At 37.6% G+C, this 22,717-nt stretch overlaps 1 protein-coding gene across 4 annotated transcripts; it reads right to left on the bottom strand.

Moving 5' to 3' along the window:
* Positions 1-544: 544 nt before the first annotated feature.
* On the bottom strand, positions 545-22,517 carry RBM45 (RNA binding motif protein 45). Of its 4 annotated transcripts, XR_007134032.1 has the most exons (11): positions 22,088-22,517; positions 17,795-17,917; positions 15,255-15,381; positions 12,149-12,271; positions 10,966-11,145; positions 7,981-8,110; positions 7,721-7,805; positions 7,381-7,544; positions 5,404-5,604; positions 982-1,027; positions 545-816 (listed from the first exon to the last, which is right to left on the bottom strand). XR_007134032.1 is itself a non-coding variant. In XM_047772961.1 (10 exons), the coding sequence occupies exons 1-9, from the start codon at positions 22,385-22,387 to the stop codon at positions 5,412-5,414; spliced, it is 1,425 nt and encodes a 474-aa protein (XP_047628917.1). In that variant the 5' UTR covers positions 22,388-22,517; the 3' UTR covers positions 545-816; positions 5,404-5,411. The 4 variants fall into 4 exon arrangements, 3 of the variants coding, with proteins under 3 accessions (XP_047628917.1, XP_047628918.1, XP_047628919.1); XM_047772961.1 differs by lacking the exon at positions 982-1,027; XM_047772962.1 differs by lacking the exons at positions 982-1,027; positions 10,966-11,145.
* Positions 22,518-22,717: the final 200 nt, after the last annotated feature.

Genomic DNA, 22,717 nt, shown 5'->3' with positions numbered 1-22,717 from the left:
ACTATTCCTATTATATAGTCTGTTCATAGACATGAAAACTGCTTATATGTCCTATTTTTGGAGTGGCCATTATGTTTTATAATTATAAAGGGAAAATGTCCACCCACCAAAGCCACTGATGTTTATTTAAACTTAACTATAAACAATAACTTACTTTTTTTAATCACTACTGCTTTAAAACCTTGAAAGATCTTTACAAAATTAACAAAAAATTTTGGTATAATTACTTTAAAAAGTATAAAAATATTTATAACGATACGTCTTTTGGCTCCCACTTTAGATGTGTAGATTGTGTAGCAATTACCATATTTTATTGAATCTAAGATGCAGCTGATTGAAAGAAGCACTTCTGTTTCCACTAAGGAAAAAAAGGTGTCCATTACACTATAGCACAAAATTGCTATCAAAATACTTTCAATTTCAGAAGTGTAAAAATGTGAAAAAAAGGTGCATCTCAGAATCAATGAAATATGTCATTTAGTAAAATTCTAAACACTATCTATTAAGTTTTTTCATTCTCATCTTTCACATAAATAAGGCATGATTTAGTTAAGCAAAGAAAACTTTATTTCTGCCACACATAACAACATATTGCTCTAGGAAACAACTACTATATTAGTTTTAGCATTAACGTGTGGTTTAAAAACACATGTCAACAATCCCTGCTCCCCAGATAAAACAATGTTGTGCAGAGACTATCAGGTATATGAAAAGAAAAAAAAGAAAAAAAAAAAAGCCGTCAACTGTCCAAAGGAGTGCGTCCAGTCACATTTTCAGTCAGTCAGCTGAAGATTATGTCATTATTTAGTCTTTGTTCTGTAGAAAGAACACAACACAAGTATGAAAATCATCACCTGAAAGGAAACAGCTGTTGTATATAGTACTCCTAAAACGTCAGAAATTGTTCCTTTATTTCAATATACTCAGTGTTATCTACTTACTTAATCATAGATGCCGCCAAATAAGCAAAATCAAACTTACTCAGAAGGATGATGCAAAGAGGTACTGAATTTCTGGAGGGGAAATGCTGTGAATTAATACAAAAATCAGGTGTGTGAGGATTATAGTTTTGGGTTTTATCCCTACACACATGCAGATGAGTGGGTGTCTATATTTGTCGTCATTTTTTTTTTTTTGTCTTTTTGCCTTTTCTAGGTCCGCTCCTGTGGCATATGGAGGTTCCCAGGCTAGGGGTTGAATTGGAGCTGTAGCCACTGGCCTATGCCAGAGCCACAGCAATGTGGGATCCGAGCAGCGGCTGCGACCTACACCACAGCTCACAGCAATGCCGGATCCTTAACCCACTGAGCAAGGCCAGCAATCGAACCTGCAACCTCATGGTTCCTAGTCGGATTTGCTAACCATTGAGCAACGACGGGAACTCCTGTATTTGTCTTCTTAACTATGAGTTCAACTAGTGCATGGATGAATGTTGAAATATTCTGTGCTTCTGGGTGGTTAAACTCAATTAAACTCAAACGTAATTGTTCAACCATAATTGAAGAACAAAGATAAAATTCATAGGGATTTTTGTCAAAACAATGTGTCAAGATGCAAAACACAGGAAATAAGAATGGTGAGATTTATACAGACTGCTTTATATGATTAAAAAAAAGGAAACAGACCTATAAAAAAGCCATACACACACATCAAGAAGCTCTAAAATACCAAATTTCTATTTTCTTCAAATAGAAGGAGAAACCTATTTTGCACATCAGCTCCATCTCAAAATAGAACTCAACTACTTTCAAAGTGATATTCTTAGGCCAGTGTCTTCTCTTACTTCCTAGGCATGGCTCAGTTAATCCTAGGCTTACTGCTCAGAGACAAAAAGAACCAGCTTTCACCAGCAGTGTTTGTGTTCTCTTGAAATTAAAGAAACAAATGAAAAAGTGCCCCCCATGTCCTCCCAAATCTTCAATGGCTACAAATCATGTAAAACTCAGTAAAGTCTTTCATATTTTAGTGAATGTTAAAATAAGATAATATGTTTAATGTAGCAACAAGAGAGGAGAATCTCATTATGAAGTCCATTGTAATTGGGGATTTGAACCAAAAATAAATAAAAAAGCCGTGCTGCAACTAGAAGACATTCAAAACCAATATAGTTCATTATGTCCTACCGTTTTCTTCTTTTTATGGCCACTTGTTCAGCATATGGAAGTTCCTGGGGCTAGGGGTCAAATTGGAGCTGTAGATGCCTGCCTATGCCACAGCCACAGCCACAGTAATGCGGGATCTGAGCCACATCTGCAGCCTACCCTGCAGCTTGCAGCAACCCTGGATCCTTAACCCATTGAGTGAGGCCAGGGATCTAATCCATAGCCTCATTGATACTATGTCAGGTTCTTAACCTGCTAACCCACAGGGGGAACTCCTGTCCTGCCATTTTCAACTAATCTAACCCTACTTTATCTCTGCCCTGAATATATGTTACAGTTCAATAAAGGGGAAAAGGATAGATTTATATTTCATGACTAGTCATGCTGAAGAATATGCCACTTTCCCTAACATAGGGAATTGGCTAAATGCATTATCACTTCTATAAGCATTTCTATGGGGGAAAAAGGGTACCATAAAGCTTCATTCATACACACCTGCTGGCCTATGTAGTTCTGTATCACTGAACTTAGTTTCTAATTGTTTGGATGAGATGACATAAAGGTTTCACAGAAGTCACCAAAGCAAGAGTTTTAGCTCACACGTACAAAACATTTACAAATTTTATTTTATAGGAGTTCCTGTCTTGGCGCAGCAGAAACGAATCCAACTAGGAACGATGAGGTTGTGGGTTCGATCCCTGGCCCCGCTCAGCGGGTTAAGGATCCAGCATTGCTGTGAACTGTGATGTAGGTCACAGACGCAGCTTGGATCCTATGTCGCTGTTGCTCTGGCATAGGCCAGTAGCTACAGCTCTGATGAGACCCCTAGCCTGGGAACCTCCATAGGCTGCGAGTGAGGCCCTAAAAAAAGACAAAAAAAAAGACAAAAAAAATTTTATAAGGAATTTTGCTGACTCATTTTATCTCAATAAGCCTATGAAAAAAGCCTTGGAAAGGTAAAGAGATCTGCCCAATCATAGCCAGTAAAGTGTCAAAGCTGGAATCCCAACCCGGATCTTCTGATTTTAAGTCAAACATTCTCCATACTAAATAAATAATTATTTTAAAAAGGTTCAACTGCAGGAGTAATTAATATATTTTCTCCATAATAAGAAGTCAGTATTATTTCCTTTTTTAAGGATAAAGATTCTCTGAAAAAGAGTAAGAATTGTTGCTTATATTTTTGAAATATTCATAGATACAAATAAACATTTTTATTATATACATAATTAGCATGCTATATTAGAAGACAGCTTGTCTAAAGAGAATTCAAATTCAGTTAACATTTTATTCATAAACACAAAAAACTGCTTTATAAGGAAGACTTGCTAATTCTTTTTCACTGGCAAATGCAATAATTCTATATTGCATGGAGTAATGGGAGTGGGTTTTGTAATTAAATAAAACATCTAAAAACATTTCTAAATTGAGATTATTCATAATGGGCCCAATGGGTGCTTCCTAGTGACAACTGCCTTCTGGAATGAGGATGTAATCACTTGACTTGCTCTATCAGAGCAATGTTCATCAGCAGTAAGGCTTCAGATAATTCATTATGATACCTGCTAGTTTGGTCAGAAAGAAAACCTGGGAGGGGGAAAACTGTTTTCAAGCCAGTAACTTCAAACCGGATCTAAAGTGCTTGCCAACTGCTATTTGACCAGCAGTGGACTTGGGAAGCAGCTGTGTGTGTGCAGGAAGAGGGAAGTACACAAAGAATTCATTTCCAGAGCTTTAAGTGTTTTTAATTTTAAATGTCTTCCCAAACTGTGGGGATGTGAACTAAATGTCCTAGGAAAAGAAATTTAGGTTTGATTTCTTTGTCTCTTTTTTCTTTTTTAGGGCCTCACTCACAGCACATGGAAGTTTCCAGGCGAGGGGTCGAATCAGAACTACAGCTGTCAGCCTACACCACAGCCATAGCAACATGGAATCCAAGCTGCATCTGCGACCTACACCTCAGCTCAGGGCAACACCAGATCCTTAACCCCCTGAGCAAGGCCAGGGGTCAAACTCGCATCCTCATGGATCCTAGTCGGGTTCATTAACTGATGAGCCACAAAGGAAACTCCCTTTATTTCTTAAAACTAAAAGACAAAGGAATTTACATGGCTGTATGTAGTATTGTTTATAACTGATGAGTTTTTGGTAAACTGTCAAGATAATTTTTAAAAATATGTATATGCACATGAGAGTATTTTCTCAATGTGTAGTTTTAATACACAAATTCACAAATATATACCCAGAAAAACATCAACATTTAGATTCAAAAGGTCCAACAAGATGCATTATAACCGACCCTTGAACAACATAGAGGTGAAAGGTGGCGACTCTCTACACAGTTGAAAACTCACATATTGTTTATCCTGGGCCCTCCACATGTGCAGGTTCTCCTTATCCATGGTTCTGCATCCACAGATACAACTAACCTCACACTCAACCAACCTCAAATGGAGCACTGTAGTATGCACACATATGTTCAAACTTGTGTTGTTCAAGGGTCAAATGTATTTGATATTGCTTTTTAGCTCCTTCATTAGTGAACGTCAAAACATTCTTTATAAAGATTGCCATAAATTACCTCATTCATAAGACATTAACTCTTCAAGTTAAAAATCTTTAGAAGTATTCCAATTTTAAAGTTCATTTAACCATATACTGAAAAATCTAATTTGTGTCTAAGACATTCACATACACACAAATCTTATTAATCTTCTAAACTGAAATTGATTTTATTTTATGGGAAGGCAAAGACATCCTCCCAATCAACACCAAAAACATTTTTTTAAGTTTAAAAAGTTCAGGTTTAAAAAATATATTATAAAAGTAACCCCTGACCTGCTGATTTATCAGCAAACTTTTAAGCCACAGTTCTTTTAACAACTTCTAAATCCTTAAAAAGAAACTCTATACATATTCTTTTCCTTATATGATTTAACCAAAGTGTTTTAGAATTTATTTTATTTATTTATTTATTTATTTATTTATTTATTTATTTATTGTCTTTTTTTTTTGTCTTTTGTTGTTGTTGTTGCTATTTCTAGGGCCGCTCCTGTGGCATATGGAGGTTCCCAGGCTAGGGGTCGAATCGGAGCTGTAGCCACTGGCCTACACCAGAGCCACAGCAACGCAGAATCCGAGCCGCGTCTACAACCTACACCACAGCTCACGGCAACGCCGGATCGTTAACCCACTGAGCAAGGGCAGGGACCGAACCCGCAACCTCATGGTTCCTAGTCGGATTCGTTAACCACTGCGCCACGACGGGAACTCCCTAGAATTTAGATTAAAAAGAGCTTACCTCAAGAATCAGTAAGTTCTTTGTCGTTTGTTAGATTCTTCTCTTGGGGAATCTGCCAGCATAACTTTAAGTCTGACTCCATTCAGGATCTTTCCATGTAGAGTAGTAATGGCATCATTAGCACTTATTCTATCTGCATACTTGGCATAGCCCACATTTTTTCCTGACACAAGGTAAACTTCAATCAGGTTACCAAAACGACTGCAACAAAGCAAAAAGAGATCAACTGAAATTGCTAAGTACAGATGCTCAGGTCTAAAAGCTGGGGTCCATTCTGGACACCTTTTTCACTCCTTTCCATTCATCCAATCTCCAGTTCATGTCAGTGTTTCTTCTTAAAAAATTTCCTCTATCAGTCGTTTTCTCTTCATTCTCATTCAGGTCTCTTTCCTTGTTTGGACCATCATTATCTTTTTCTTGGATTACTCTAATACCTTCTTCACTTGTTTCTCTGCCCTGTTGGGCTTATCCCGCTCCAATCTATTCTCTAGCCTGTCTTCCGAGTGATCTTTCTAAAACACAAATCTGATCATTTCTTCCCCTAAAAGTCCCTCAGCAGCTCTTCATGCCTCCAGGGAAAGGACAAACTCCCTAACATAGCCTGTGGGCCTATCTTAACTAGGTCCCTGTCCCCTCCAGCTTCATCTTCCCCGCACAGTCTCTCAAACATCATATTCTAATGACACTGACATCCTTTCACATTCTCTCCAGCAGGAATAACTCCCCCCCATGTTGAGCTTTTTTCCCTGGCTCAATTATTTTTATCCTCCAGGTCTCTGCTATACCTTGGTTCTTTTAAGAAGTCTTCTCTGAGTCTCTACAGTGGATGTCTCTGCTATGTATTTCATAGCCTGAATATTCCTTTTCACAACACCAACCTACTAAGTTGTAATTTCCTATTCATTTGTTTATCTTCTAAGAGGACAAGATCCATTATGTCTTTTTTCTTTCCCTCTTCTTCTTTAAATGGCCCCACCCTTGGCATACGGAAGTTCCTGGGCTAGGAAATGAATTCAAGATGCAGCTGTGATAAGGCTGGATCCTTGAACCCACTGTGTTGGGTGAGGGATCCAACCCGAGCTTTTGCAGTTGGATTCTTAACCCACTGTGCCACAGTGGGATTTCCCATGTCTTGTTTACATGTTTTGTTTACAAGATGTCTCTGACACTTAGCACAGTGACTGGTAGAGAGGAGAGATTCGAGAAACAAAATAAATCAATTAAATAAAAATCAAAATACTTGAATGACATCTCTGATATTTTATGAAGCTCTTTAACAAGCTGTCTATCTTTTGTTTTGTTTTGTTCTGTTTTTGAGCTGAGTCCATGGCATGTGGAACTTCCTAAGCCACAATACAACAATAACAGTGCTGGATCCTTAACCTGCTGAGCCACCAGGGAACTCCATCTATCTTTTAAATTCACTAACACTGTTGTAAGGCAAATAAGAAAAAGACCACAAAAAGAAAAACTTAAGGTTAAATAAGTTATCAAATAAGAGACTTTCCCGACTTTTACGCTTATTATATATTATATACTCTCCCCTAAAATCAAGTAATTGCTTACTCAATGTAATTATATTACCCTTAAGGATCCAAAAGAGTGCTGACAAAATAGAAGACACTTAATAAACACTGTTCAGCTGAATCACAACTACAAAGGAAAAGATATGTGGAAAGAATTCTAGAGGACAAGTCTATATAGATGTATCTTCAATCAAGAAATGATTTGCTCATTCTGTGAAGGCAGCTTTTCAAAACAATACTACTTGTTTCATGTCTTCAAAACAAAATAAGAGGAAATTCTGTGTGGAAGGTTAAGACTTATAAATAACAAAGAAGAGAAGTTAACTATATATTTTAAAAGGTGATATAAATATTGGATATAGGAGGTTTCAGTATTGCTAGAGTGCTTAAATGACTGGCTTAAATAAATTTTATTATTTTGAAATGTAACTCTGTGGAATTGAAATCTTACCAGAATATATCCTCTAGTACATCTAAAGGTAAAGGATGAGGATTAAACACGATAAAAAGCCTTTCTTTCACAGGAGTTTCAGGAGGGGCTTTTTTTTTGCATGATGGAAGTACAATATCTGTCTGAATTTGAGGCAGCTGTGATCCAGAACTTCCTCCAAATTGCTGTTGAAGAATTAGGTAAAGAAAAACTTCACTTTAGGGATTTTAAATAAAGAGCTAAAGAGATGTGGATCATGGCAACTAGATGGTCTTTTACTTTTTAGACAGGTAATAAACAAAGGTCACATTTATTTTATACCCTAGCGATCTACTGTGAAGTTAAATTTTTACCTACTTACCAGAAGTTGCTGCTGACTTGGGTTATTCCACACCATTGATGCAAGCTGTGCAGCTACCATCTGCGTTGCCATTTTTCTAAGGAGACTGAAGATAAGGACTGGTAATTTACAGAGAACTAGAAATATCCAGTCTCTTAACAGTAACTTGCTTTTTTGTAACTTCCTCACCTGAGAGGTCAATTGTTTTCTCTTTTTATTCTCTGAATTATATCATGTATACCCAACTCTGGCTTTGGACCAGCTTCTCGACTGGTACTTACTCTGTTGCATTACTTCCATCATCAATGAAGGAGACACCTATCCTATTCCCAGGAGGGTACTGAAATCCATGTAACTTGTATTTTGCATAAATAGCGGATGCCACATTAAAATACTGAACCACTCCATGACCTAAAACAAAGCAGAATATATGGGAATTAAAAAGAAAACAGATTGAGGCCCTAAAGTTTGTGTTACTACAAAAAGGAAACAACATAGAAAAACACCAGTATCATGCAATTAGTAAATATACAGTCAAATGTATAAGAAAACAAAGTTCTCTTATACATACGTTCTACAGCTGTGTTCCTGTGAAGCAAAATATAAACCAGATTTGGGTTAAAATATGAGCAAGATATTTTATTTATTTATTTATTTTTTGGTCTTTTGAGGGCCGCACCCGCCACATATGGAGGTTCCCAAGCTAGGGGTTGAATCGGAGCTGCAGCTGCTGGCCTATGCCACAGCCACAACCACACCAGATCTGAGCTGTAGCCACGACCTACACCACAGCTCACAGCAATGCCGGATCCTTGATCTACTGAGCAAGGCCAGGGATTGAACCTGCAACCTCATGGTTCCTAGTTGGATTTGTCTCTGCTGTGCCACAACGGGAACTCCCTAAGCAAAATATTTAAAAAAAAAATAGTATCATTAGCTAAATTCTGTACAATGAATTTAATTTTAAGATATTGACTTTTCTTATATGACAGAGATACACTAAAAAGTAACCAGTTTTTCTTAAAATTTTATTCTTTAAAATATACTCTGAAATTCTGAAATTTTCCCTATTATACTGAGTAGAAATGAAATGACAGGTGATACATGAAAAGAATATATAGTCATCTTGGCTAGCTGCAGTGGTAGAGAGAGGAAATGTGATACATGTATGAAAACCAAGAGAGAGAACAGAATTTTGGATCAGAACTCCTATGTTTCATATTCCTTTGAAAACCTTTTAGCTAAGGTGGCAGATTTCAATTCAAGGTGATGCTAAAGGAAGGAGATAATTTTATACTAAACCTCTTAATACAGTGAGCCCAGGAGCTTGTAACACAACCAAAGGGTTTTCATGATATATTTATAATATAACTCACTTTTGGAAAAACAAGGTTCCAATTATAATTTAATACTCCTCTCTAAACATAAGCATCTCAACAGTTTAATGGAATTAAAATAAAAAGCAAATAAATCTACAAAACTAGCAAAAAGGTGTTGTTCCAATGATACACATATTTATCAGACACATCCAACCAGAGAAACAACAGAGAAGATAAAGGAATAAATATACTTCAAGGTATGAGATAAAGAGGAAAGAAAATATAGAACAAATAGAATTACATGCAAATATAATGACAAATATGCCCCCCCCCAATGTATGCCTTAGAGTCAGAACAAAGAATGATAGCATAAGACTAGGTTAAAGTTGGAGACTATAGAGAATAGGTCAAATGGACAATCCTGCTAGAAGATCAGTAGGGGAATACTGGGTATGGGAGGTGTCTATATGAAGAATGGGGGCACCCTAGGCCAGTGAGCCCATATAATCTGACTCACTTATCTATTTTCCCTCAACAGCCATAAGAAGATACCCTAAAAAGCCTAAATCAAGTATATCTATAGTACTGGAAGAGATACCAAATATGATTTCTCTATACCACTCCTGTATCTCCAGTTCTTTAAACCAAACCAACAAACTCTTTGATTTACTGAGTGCCTATTATGTGCCAGAACTTGTATCAGATGTTTTTACATATATTATTTTAATTCTTTTCTAACTCATACAGAGAAGGCACTAATAATCACATTTTACAGATGAGGAAAGAGAGACTAGATAGAATAAGCAGTTTGCTAAGGTCTTAGAGCCATGTGTCACTGCTGGGATTTGCACAGAAGTTGGCTGCAAAATAGACTGCCAACCTTCTCCTGTTATGCCACAAGGATGCATTTTAAAAAATCCTTAAAAAAACCCAAAAGCCTTATAAGAATACTGAGATGGATTAAGCTAGCATTAGATAACAGGTTTAGTCAATTAATTAGTTAAGTTCAAATGGCTGATATACTTCTATTAAGAATGGGGAGAAGAGGAGTTCCTGTGGTGGCTCAGTAGTAAGAGACCCAACTAGTATTCATAAGGATGCAGGTTCAACCCCTGGCCTTGCTCAGTGGGTTAAAGGATCTGGCATTGCTGTGAGCTGTGGTGCAGGTCAGTGGCTGCAGCTCTGATTTGACCCCTAGCCTGGGAACTTCCATATGCTGTGGGTACAGCGCTGAAAAAAAAAAAAAAAAAAGAAAAGAAACAGTGGGGAGAGAAGACAATTAGGATGCTTGAAATGAAGAGAAGGAGTTTCATTTTGAAATATAAAGTTTAAGAAAAAAAGACTTGGGAGGAGAAAACTTTAAGGGTTTTATAATTTTGCCTAGCATTAATCAAGAGTACAGAAGAGACCTGTTCTGATGTTTTTCTGTTGTACAACTGGAAACAAACAGAATGCACTATTCTGTGGGAGTTAACATAGTTTTAAAAAATAAATGACTTTGTATAAAGGAAACATATTTCCAGAGATTTGTTTACTGAGTTATCATATTTGAAAGTTTAAAATAGAGAAAAAGGAAATATAAAACTATTACACAAACAGTACCTGACATAACAAGTGCCACCGAAGAAAAGCCTTTTTTTTTTTGTCTTTTTGCCATTTCTTGGGCCGCTCCCGTGGCATATGGAGGTTCCCAGGTTAGGGGTCTAATCAGAGCTGTAGCCACCGGTCTACATCAGAGCCACAGCAACGCGGGATCCAAGCCGCGTCTGCGACCTACACCACAGCTCACGGCAACGCCGGATCGTTAACCCACTGAGCAAGGGCAGGGATCGAACCCACAACCTCATGGTTCCTAGTCGGATTCGTTAACCACTGCGCCACAAAGGGAACTCCCAGAAAAGCCTTTTTAACAAAATACATTTAAAAATAATAAAAACATCATTTTACCATAATTAGAGTAAGGATCTCGTTGAACTTCACAGTATTCCAATCCTGGTACTATGTCAAAAATGCTGAAAAGCTGCTCTTCAGTAAAAGGAACTCTTGATACAACTGATAGGCGTTTGGAGATGGCTTCCTGGCCTCTGTTGTCATTCTTGTCAAAACTTGAAAATTCAGATTGTTGTTCTCCAGCAATATACAAAGAAGCAAATCTTTAAATTTCTATATATTCAGAGATTCATTCAATATTTTAGGTACTATGGAGTTCCTGTCGTGGCTCAGCAGAAACAAATCTGACTAGCATCCATTAGGACACAGGTTCAGTCCCTGGCCTTGCTCAGTGGGTTAAGGATCCAGCATTGCTGTGAGCCGTGGTGTAGGTCACAGAGGTGGCTTGGATCCCACGTTGCTGTGGCTGTGGCATAGGCTGGCAGCTATAGCTCCAATTTGACACCTAGCCTGGGAACCTCCATATGCCACGGGTGCAGCCCTAAAAAAAAAAAAAAAATTAGGTACTGGAAAATAAAATGAACTGTCATTTAAGTCTTCTGCATTGCACAAAGGCACCGTATTTTGTAGTATGCTCTTGTCATCCGCACTATCTGAAGACACTATGACAAGAAAACACACAAATCTCCCCATTCCCCTGCCTCAGTATGGAAATATAAGCAGAAATGTGTAGTCTACTTTCACAGGAATACGTTTATAATGCAAAGCTGTTAAGTATGGCAAGTGTTTCACCTAAAAGGAAGCTTATGCCAAATAACATTTACAGGTCTTACTTTCATCACTCTAACTTCTACTTTTTCTAGCTTCTACTTTTGTCATTTCTCTTCTTTCTCTAGCCCTATTTTTAAAGCAGCAGTAATTTAGGGATAAATTTTAGGACTCATCTGCATAGAAACAAAAGCTCTCCACCCTCCATCTCAAATGGCAGTGACATAGTGTAACACTTAGATAATACAGAACCATAAAAAACTATAATTAGAAATAAATTAAACAAAGTAAGTGTTAAATAATAAGGACATTAGTTGTCATGACCAAATTCTTAAAAAAAACCCTATAAATTATTTTATTCACTATGTGATATTCTTCTACCAGCAGAACAGAAAAATATTAAAAAAAAACCCAACTCCAAATCAGCTTGCATATACTACTTATACCATTAAAATAAAGATAGCCCACTTACCAAATGAAAACATATTTATTCTAGGTTCATGTCCCACAGTCTCCTGCCTCATATTACTATAATAATCTTGTTCTGAGGATTCAGATACTTTATTTTTAGGTTCAGCCAAGATTGCCCTAAAACCTGAAAAAGAAAATCCATAAATTTCAAATTTTATAGCAAATTTAAGATATCTACAAATATACTTGATTGCTAGTGCTTGACTTAATTTTATGATTATATAAAACAAAATCCACACAAACAGCCATCTCTACCAGACCTACCTTTCCCTTGCTTCTTGGAAGATGTAAAGAGAAACAGTAAGAATCCCAAATCACAGGTTCAGTGCAGCAAAGATCAGCAAGTCTATGCTACCCTTTTCAATCTCCCCCTTCTACAATTGATGTCATCATCCATTCTCAACATCAAAATCCAACAGTGCTTCTTCAGAACCAACCTGTCACCAAAGAGTCTTCCTTTGAAATATACTTAGAAAATTTATCTTTCACTCCAACTTCTCTGCCTCTATTTTAAAACTAGATTCTCTCAGTTAATTACAACAACCCTTCAACTGATCTCTTTGATTCTGGATCATGAGTTTTAACTGGGGGTCCAAGAATGAACGTCAAAAAGGTGGGAAGGGGTTCCACGAATCCTCTAACTTTAAAGAAAAGGCTTATACAGGAGTTCCCATTGTGGCGCAGTGGTTAACGAATCTGACTAGGAACCATGAGGTTTTGGGTTTGATCCCTGGCCTTGCTCAGTGGGTTAAGGATCTGGCATTGCTGTGAGCTGTGTAGCCCACAGATGTGGCTCGGATCCTGCATTGCTGTGGCTCTGGCGCGGGCTGGTGGCTACAGCTCTGATTAGACCCCTAGCCTGGGAACCTCCAAATGCCGCGGGAAGCAGCCCTAGAAAAGGCAAAAAGACAAAAAAAAAAAAAAGAAGCTTATACATATGTGCACATGGGCGTATTTCAAAGGAGAAGGTTCATAGCTTTTATATTATTCAGTAGCTCCAAAAAGGATAAAACCACGTTCTTTTAATTCTTTCTTTGGAAATGCATCCTTGATACAGTGGTTAGATTAACTGTCCTAAAGCAGTTTTTGTTATTTTTCTCCTTATAAAACAATATACAAGGGAAATTCTAACATGGACTAAGCTTGAACTCTTTATGATCTCCCATATATGGTTTCAAAGTACCTAGTTTACTTTGTCTTATAATTTTCAAACAGGAATACCAAGCTTTACTCAGATTGTTGCCTTCACTCTATTAAGCAAAGATCCTTATTTCTAGCTCTGTGTGTCTTCACTGCTCTTATCTTGTCCTGCCTACTCTATGCCAGATGCAAACCCTACCTCCTAATGTATTCCCATTTCATTCAGTGCACTTTTTTTTCACCACTGATAGGCCATCTCACACTTTTTTTTAATTTAATTTTTTTTAATGGCTACACCTGTGGCATATGGACATTCCTGGGCCAGGGCATGAATCTGAGCCTCAGCTGCCCACTTACATAGCAGCTGTGGCAATGCTAGATCCTCTAACCCACTGCTGGCCAGGGATGGAACCCTCACTTCCTCAGCAAACCAAGTTGCTGCAGTTGGATTCTTAACCCACTGAGCCACAGCATGAACTCACCTATCTCACACATTTTTGAACATTTTTTCATTTGTCAGTTTTATTGAGTCTTCTGTAAATGGCAGTATCTTTGCTAGAGAGCTCAATAAACCTTAATTGAGGACCCAAGTACTATACTGAGTATTACTAATAACAGTACTAGGTACCTGGCATGACAGAGCTTTAGGAGTTCAAAGAGCTTTAGAAGTTCCCCTGTAATGCAGTGGGTTAAGGATATGGTGTAGTCACTGCAGCAGCTTGGGTTACTGCTGTGGCATGGATTTGATCCCTGGCTCAGGAACTTCCACATGCTGTGGGCCCAACCAAAACAAACAAAACAAAGCAAAAACCAAAAAGCTTTTAAAAAACCCTTCTATTACCCTTTAACTACTTTTTGATTATTAGATCATGACTATCCAACATAATTGTTTATTCCTTAAATGCCAGGGTTGCTATATATGCCATTTGTATCTCTCTACTTATATTCATGAGTATACCATAGGTATTCAATTAATGCTGGCTAATCGAAAAATTTAGAAGGATCTGAGAGAAAATTTTGTTATGTCTCTTAGGGTTATCTAACAGTTCTACTGATTAACAATAATTATTTCCGCATTTATAAATTTTTATACTATCCTGAAACCCACTAGTTGAATTATTCTACATCTCATTTCTAAAGGTCAATATAACTAGAAGTATGACAAAGAATATTTTCCTTGGCCTCTTTAAAATTCTTACTCAGGAGTTCCCTTCATGGCTCAGTGGTTAACAAACCCAACTAGGATCCATGAAGATGCAGGTTCAATCCCTGGCTTTGCTCAGTGGGTTAAGGATCTGGCATTGTCCATGAGCTGTGGCGTGGTTTGCAGATGCAGCTCAGATCCCACGTGGCTGTGGCTGTGGCTATGGCTATGGCATAGGCTGGCAGCTGCAGCTCCAATTCAACCCCTAGCCTGGGAACCTCCATATGCTGCAGGTGCAGCCCTAAAAAGAAAAAAAAAAAATCTTATTCTTCAGAATGTATAACAGCAACAGCAGAAGGTCTGATTAATGTCACTTGAGCTTGAAATTAACCTGATGTATGTTTTCTTCTCAAAGCTAGTAAATCTTAAACCCTATCCCTATTATTTATATGTCTATTAGTACACAATTCTATTTAGAGTTTAGGTCAAACATGAACAAATATTACAAAATACTTGAATTTTTTAAAAATATAAAGAATACATTTAAAAAACCCAATCCAACCTGAAAGGGTTGGTCAATTTTTTTAATACTTAAAATTCTAAAATAATTTCATTAACCCCCAAAACCTGTAGAAATAATAACCAATGGAAGCTTAATCATGGCCCCCAAATAATTTTCATCCTACGACTATATGTATTTTAAATTTTATTGCTAAGATTAAGTTAGCAGGTAGGGATACAAGCACAAACCAGTATTAGATTATTAGAATAATTAGAATTTTTTTCAAATGTCTATAACAGTGATAAATGAACACATCCTTACTTCGATCACAGTTTTCTATTGCTTGGGCAGCTTGTGATGGTTTTAAGTATCGAACGTAGCCTAAGCCTTTACTTTCTCCAGTTACTTTATTCTTAATAATGCTGCAGTACTCGATATCTCCATACACCTATGAGAGTTAAAAGAAATAATCTTAGAGAAGTCAAAATTAATAACTGAACAGATTCAGAACTAGGTTAAAATTTGTTTACTTGTTCTTTTTGCTTGCCAAAAAAGAGATCAGCATTTACAGCTATTTTTAATAATGCAATAAAAATGTCACAAACTAAATGAGGCACTAGAAAAATAACCATAATAATGATAAAATCAAATAATAACATAACCAAAACGCTACTTTTGATTTACTGAGCATTTGCTTTACATATATCACCTTATTGTTCTCACAGTTCTTCAAAGATGTACATATATTATACTGCTTATTTCACAGATAAGGAAACTGGGCCTTAGAGAAAGCAAATAACTTATCAAAATCATGAAGGGCGAGTAAGAATTTGCACATGGTCTGGAAAGCTCCAAAATCTTGCCTAGTGGTAGTTAAGAGCAGAGGCTCTGGAACTGAACCTTCTTTATTCAAATCTTGGTTCAGCCTCTTATTAAACTGGGCAGTTGACTTATCCTCTCTGCATCTTATGTCCTCTTCTGTTAAATGCGGCTAACAGCTGTACCACCTCATAGGGTTGTTTTAAGGGTTAAAAGAACAAAGACACCTAAAGTGTATATACAGGGACTGGTACATACCACACAGTAAGTATTAGCTATTGTTATTCATCTGCCTTCTCACAGGAACATAAATGACTGTGTTTTCTTTTGAAGGAGTACCTCTCAAAGCATATCTTTGAAATGAAACACATTGTTTTACTCACAAAGTTAATACTCTATGTGGTGAATGTTTACCTTTTTTTTTTTTTCTTGTGCTCATGGCATGTGGAAGTTCTTAGGCCAGGGACTGAACTAGAGCCACAGCAGTGACTGGAGCCACTGCAGTGACAATGCTGGATCCTTACTTTGCTGTGTGTCAAGAGACCTCCAAATGTTTATTTTTAATGCTGGAAGTAATATGGGATATAAATCCTTAGTGTTTATTATTTATTTTATAAAATATTCATGTAATAAATTAGTAATGTGTAATTACTATACATTTAGATCAAAATGCCATCAGTGTTTACTCAGAAAAAGATAGAAGTTCATAAATACATAAGGTAAAAACTCTTTCCTACTATTGGGGTATATGGAATATATATTTTTGGTACTTATTATTTTTGAAGTATTTTATACAATTCTCAATTGAGACAGGACAGAGGAATTTGAAAATTATTTTTACTACTTGTTTCTTTCCTTCCTGCTTACTGCCCATGTGATTCATAGTACTTGGAAGATTAGTAGAAAATGAATTAAAAAATTACAACCCCAAACAACTTAAAACTGCTTTTTAATAATTTTTGTGAAAGTGTATCACCGCATATAAAGCCAATGGCTAAAAAGAGATTTTATTTTATTTACTTTTTTCTTTTTTTTTTGATGATTTTTACTTTTTCCATTATAGTTGGTTTATGGCCTTCTGTCAATTTCTACTCTACAGTAAAGTGACCCAGTCATACATACATATACATTCTTTTTCTCACATCATCCTCCATCATGTTCCATAAGTGACTAGACATAGTTCCCTATGCCATAGAGCAGGATCTCATTGCTTATCCACTCCAAATGCAATAAAAAGAGATTTTACATTGTCATCAAATTTCAGTGACTGCAATCTAACTATAGCTCAGAGCTGTATGTAGTTTTTTTTGTTCTTTAAATATAACTCCTTCAGAGGTCTAATTTTAGGACAAAAACCATAAAGGATAAGCCTTTCTGTGAATATGTACATGAACATTCTATAGGCTTGTAATAAATGTGAGATAATATATTTTGCATACTTAGGCTTGCCAGACCCCTGTTAAATGAGAGACAATAGACAGGAGTAATAAGAGGGTGCTATGAAATTTTTAAGACAAAGAGCGAGGGTTAAATCTTGGCTCTACCACCTACAAGGTATATGATTTTTACTTAAAATTATATTATTACTTATTATTATTATTACATACTATTATTGATACTTCATTTTCCTGAATCTATATTTTCATCAAATGGGGGGAAATTACCATTAATATTGTCTAGGTTTTATATATTCTTAAAAAGTAACTTATTTTAGTTTTAATGTTTAAAAACTAGATTGAAATAGATGCCTTAATAAGTTATTTCTTTCCACCAATCTAATGATCTAACTCAACACAAGATTTATTAAATGTATAACAAATTTAAGATTGTAAATTATAAAAATAAAAATAAAAAAAGGCGTTCTCTTGTGGCACAGTGAGTTAAGGATACTGTGTTGACACTACAGTGGCTTGGGTTGCTGCTGTGTTAAGAGTTTGAGCCCTGGCCTGGGAACTCCCACATGTTGCAGGTGTGGCCAAAAAAAAAAAACCCAAAAGACTGTAAATTATCATGGACACTAGCTGATTAAAAAACATAAGCACCTTAAATTTTTCCCGTAGATCTTCTTCTGTGTAGGACTTTGGTATCATAACAAATATTCTTGTAAGTTCTTCATCTTCAACATCTCGGTGACTTCCAGATGATCTGGACTGAGCAATGAAAACCTAAGGAACAGAACCCAAAGAATAATGCAGTAATATCAATCAACTGTTTTCCTATTCCTTAATTAGTATGAGATTTATGTTATGTTAAATGCAAAGTAATAGGACCTTATCGAAAGTTTTTTCTAAAGCAATCTTTATTGTAATGACTTTTTATGTGAGACAATACTAATCTCTGCATTGTATTTTTTCCAAATACTTTTTTTCCATTTGCATTGTTTTTAACCAAGAGTAATAGTGCACTGAAAGAGAATGTGTACTCTGTGACTGCTGGGTAGTGTTCAATAAATGTCAATTGTATAGCTGATTAACAGCATTATTAGGTGCTCTCTTGTGACACAGTGGGTTAAGGATCCAGCGCTGTCACTGCAGTGGTTTGGGTCACCGCTGTGGTGCAGCTCAGTCCCTGGCCTGGGAATTTCCACATGCCAAGGGCGCAGCCAAAAAAAAATTGTTATTAAAATGTCACATATCCTTACTGATTTTGTCTACTTGTTCTAAGAGGAGTGGAAAAATCTATGAATTTGTTTTTCTTCTTTTAGTTCTATCAATAATGCTTCATGTATTTTGAAGCTCCATTATTGGCTGCATATACATTTGGGACTGGCTTATACTTTTGGTCTGATACTTTTATTCTTAGGAAATTATTCTTTCCCTGTTAATACTCTTCCCATTGAAGACTATTTTGTCTGATATCACACCAGCTTTTCCTATCCTTTTAACCACTCTGTATCTTTATGCATAATGTATCTCTTGCAAGCAGCACTTAGTATGGTCTTTTTAAAAAAAATCCTGATAATCCTTACTTTTTAATAGGAGTGTTTAACCAATTTATGTTTAATATTGATAAAGCTGAATTTAAGTCTAGATGGTTGTATTTTTGTTTTTTTTCTAACATTAATCCTTAAAAAAGCAATGTAACCATATTCTGGATCATCTCAGTGACAATCTGAATTATGTGAGCAAGAAAATGTATAGAATGAACTCAGGCTTTTTATTTTTTTTCCTTTTTTAGGGCCACACCTACAGCATAAGGAAGTTCGCAAACTACGCCACAGCCACAGCAATGTGGGATCCAAGCAGCAACTGTGACCTATACCACAGCTCGCAGCAACACTGGATCCTTAACCCTCTGAGCAGACCAGGAATTGAACCTGCATCCTCAGTTACTAGCTGGGTTCGTAACCCACTGAGCCACAGCAGAAAATCCCTATTTTTCTATTAGCAATTGAGTTTTATTGAAATATCTGACATTAGATTATTGCTTAGAATTTAATTTGCTTTGTGGTATTGCTTTTAATTAATTTATAAAATTGTTTTGGTTTCATATTATTCCCAGAATACCAAAATCTTTAACTGTGATTGTGGATTTATTTATACAACTATAAGCCTAAGAATTTTAATGCTACTCTTATTTTTTTATATAACTCGAAGAAATGTAATAAAATTAATGTTGCTCACTACACAGGGCCCTTGAGTTCATTTTTTTTTTCTCTTGTCTTTAAAGGGGGGGCTGTATATTACTCAATATGAGAAAACCTGAACCTACAGATTTCCAGAGTAGGAGGCAGCAACTAAAAGGACAAAGAACCTAGAAAGCCAAAGGATTTTAGAAAATATTGAAACAAAGGGTCATAATGTTTGCTTGGAAAACAGCTGTGACAGAGATGGAGAACCTAACTTACAAGATACAGATGGAGACATACTCAACATTTATTCCAGTTACTCCTTCGATACTTACACCATATGTCATATGTGAGTACTAAGTACTAGTAGTAGAGTTAGTACAATTAGTGAGTAGAACAGAAATGGCCCATGAGAAAGTTAGTCCAGTGGATGTATCAGTAATAACATAGTCAATAGCGAAATACAAAGAGGGAATGTTTCAGTATATGGGAAGACACCAGGAAAAAAAGTCTCAAGTAAGATTGGTGATTGGAGGTGCCATCAGATCACAAACTTCAAAGTTTTAGAAGATTGTAGCATTTCAAATTTCTGGTAAAGACGGTATCTAAGTAGAACATACGTATAAAAATCAGCTACCTAATGGATGATTTCTCCTGAGATTTTATGTTCACAGACTATGGGCCCTAAATAACACACATTCTTGCAAAACTAAAAACTAAGATTTTTCTCTTCTATTTTCTAGGTTTACCCTCTTCCTCAAGATCACGTAGTTGGTCATTCACAGAATGATTCTTACTTGGATAATCTTTTTTGGCTACAGGCCTGTTGCTGAAATTGTCTTATAGGGGCTTTGGAACTTTGCAAAAGCAAAATACATGAGAAAAATTGAAACTGAATTAATTTAACTGGAAATAACTGAAAAGAAAAAAACAAACAAACAAAAAACCGCAAAAAACCTACATCCCAGTGTAAGACAGCCCAAACTGAATCTGCTAAAGAATGAATTTAGATGGTCTAGCTAGGCACTGTAGTGCAACAACCGTCTGGCTGAACCTGACTGGATAAATATGTGAAAAACAAAGTTTAAACTTTAATTATCTTTGCGAATAATATAATTTTTCTGTGGCTAAAAGGTGGTGTGTGTGTGATAGATACATTTTACTGTTAGGACTTTTACTTCTCTTGTGGGGGGGGTTATATAAGGTTTCAAATTTGGGGCCTTTGGGGGAGTTTCCCAGAAGAGCTCTGTGGTGACATTATGCTCAAAGTATAAAACCCTCTCTGTTAAGATCATCATTGGAAGGAGGTGAATATTATCAGCCTAGTGCAGGAGGCAGCAAGTTACAGCTTCCTGTTTTTCTAAAGACCATGATCTAAGAATTGCTTTTACATTTTTAAGGATTGTTAAAAAAAAAACAAAAAGAATGTGACATAGGCTGTACATGGCTCACAAAGCCTAAAACATTTACTAACCCGTTAACCCCTGATCTTGTATATGTTGTGGCCTTACAATTAATTTCATTGATCATCTTTTCCGACTCATTCAGAGGGTTCAGGAGGCTGGAGGAGAGGTAATGTCCACTATCTACTGTGTTGCTGAGATACTCTCAAGCTCCTCTCTTTTTGGGGGATGGAGGTATAGGGAAGGCCTCTGGAGACTGAAGTATCTCCAAATCTCTCCTTTAAATAAGTCCCTATTAATAACATTCTTCTCAGTTTTCTATAGTAAATGGGAAAAAAATGAAAAGAAGTTGAGAGAAAAGAGAATTATGTGGAAAGTTCCAACAGAATTATAAATACAGCAACTATTACCACAGGACAGGTGAAAGGTACAATTTAAACTGGGAGATTCTCAGGACTGGGTCCTGAATTGAGCAAGTAAGAAATAGAACATTGGCAACTAAGGACAAACAAAAAAGATGTACTGAGGGCTTACCTTGCGCCAGGCACTGTAGCTAATAGGATAAAGTCAAATAACCCTCAAAATAGCTCTTCCTGCCATGTGTCACTATGTTAATTTTACAGAGAAGTAAGTGTGGAAACGTAATATAAATACCACCAGAATGAATTAAGCGTATTCAAAGAAGCATTTAATAAAAATACAATTACACTACGATCACAATGATTTGTCTCTTTTTAAGGCAGTTTACTTTGGTCGGCTTTCAAAGAAAAGTGACATTAACAACCTAGGACACGCACACCTTCACAAAAGAGGATTTATGAAACAATTTTTAAAAATTACAGAAATGTGATAAATGTGTAACAGTAACAGATTTTATCACCTGCACTTAAATGTTATATACGTGCATACTTTTGCTTGGTACTGGGAAAATGCCTAACACCAGAGGGCCACAGTGTAATGTACTTTTATCAAGTTGTTAAACCCCTACCCACCTGAGGAAAAGCAGTTATCTGTTTTTAGACATGGTAGGCCGGGAGGTCTGAGAGAAGAGGCTCAGAGAAGTCCTTAAAGCAGGCCAGGACCAGAGCTGGGCGGTGGATTAGTAACGGCGGAAGGGGGGCAGGCCCGGCCACTGCAGCTCAGCAGCTCTAGTCGTCGGAGATGCCCGGTCACCCGGGGGAGGATGTTCTCTCCGCATTCCCCACCCCCGCATCCCACCGCAGCCTAGTGGGCAGGAGATCCTGGGAAATCTTCTCCCCAACGCCGTCCTCCCTTCCTCCCGCTCAGGAATGTTGGGAGCGGACCGATTAACCCTACCTGACCCTGACACCGCCCCGGGGGCACCCCGACCCGGGCACCCGCACCTTGATGGGCTTGGTGTCGTTGGGGCTGAGGCACTGGCCGTGCATCTCCTCCATGGCCCTGCACGCCTGCGAGCTGCGGGCAAACTTGACGAAGGCGATGCCCTTGGACTCCTTGGTGTGTTTGTCCCGCACCACCCAGATGTCCTGGATCTCCCCGAAGGGCGAGAAGCGCTCCCTCAACACCGACTCCGGCGTGTACTTGCTGATCACCAGGAAGATGCGGCTGTTGGGCGGCTCGTCCAGGCTGTCGACGCCCGGGCGGAAGACCCCGCCGCTCGCACAGCTGCCCGCTTCGTCCATGGTGCTCCACCCCAGCGCGGGAGCCAGGCCCGAACCACTCTACTCCACCTCGCTCCGGCCCGTGCCGGCCACCGCCACAGCCGTACTCCCAGCGGTTGCCGCTCCAGCGTCCGCTTCCGGAAGACGGAAGAGTCCGGCGCCCGGGCACAGGCGAGCCGCGCAGGGCGCTGGCTTCCGGGGAGCGGCCTGCAGCTCCCCCTGACGGCCTGGAGGAGCCTGATATGCGGTCCGAGCATCCAATCCCAAGACAGAGCGCGCATATTAGGTGTGTGATCCAGGTTCCCTGTTGTTAGAACAAGCAATGCCTGGTCCTCGGGCTTTCCCGAAACT

The sequence above is a fragment of the Phacochoerus africanus genome, chromosome 3 (genome assembly GCF_016906955.1).
Source record: "Phacochoerus africanus isolate WHEZ1 chromosome 3, ROS_Pafr_v1, whole genome shotgun sequence".
Lineage (NCBI taxonomy): Eukaryota > Metazoa > Chordata > Mammalia > Artiodactyla > Suidae > Phacochoerus > Phacochoerus africanus.
This window is presented reverse-complemented; position numbering and strand designations above follow the sequence as displayed.

Excerpts from the sequence above, each read along its gene's own strand:
- RBM45 (XM_047772961.1), bottom strand. The coding sequence starts at position 22,387 with ATGGACGAAGCGGGCAGCTGTGCGAGCGGCGGGGTCTTCCGCCCGGGC. Across the intron at positions 17,918-22,087 it reads ACGACACCAAGCCCATCAAG|GTTTTCATTGCTCAGTCCAG; the intron begins GTGCGGGTGCCC and ends TCTGTTCCTTAG. Across the intron at positions 7,545-7,720 it reads CAAGTCAGCAGCAACTTCTG|CAATTTGGAGGAAGTTCTGG; the intron begins GTAAGTAGGTAA and ends ATTCTTCAACAG.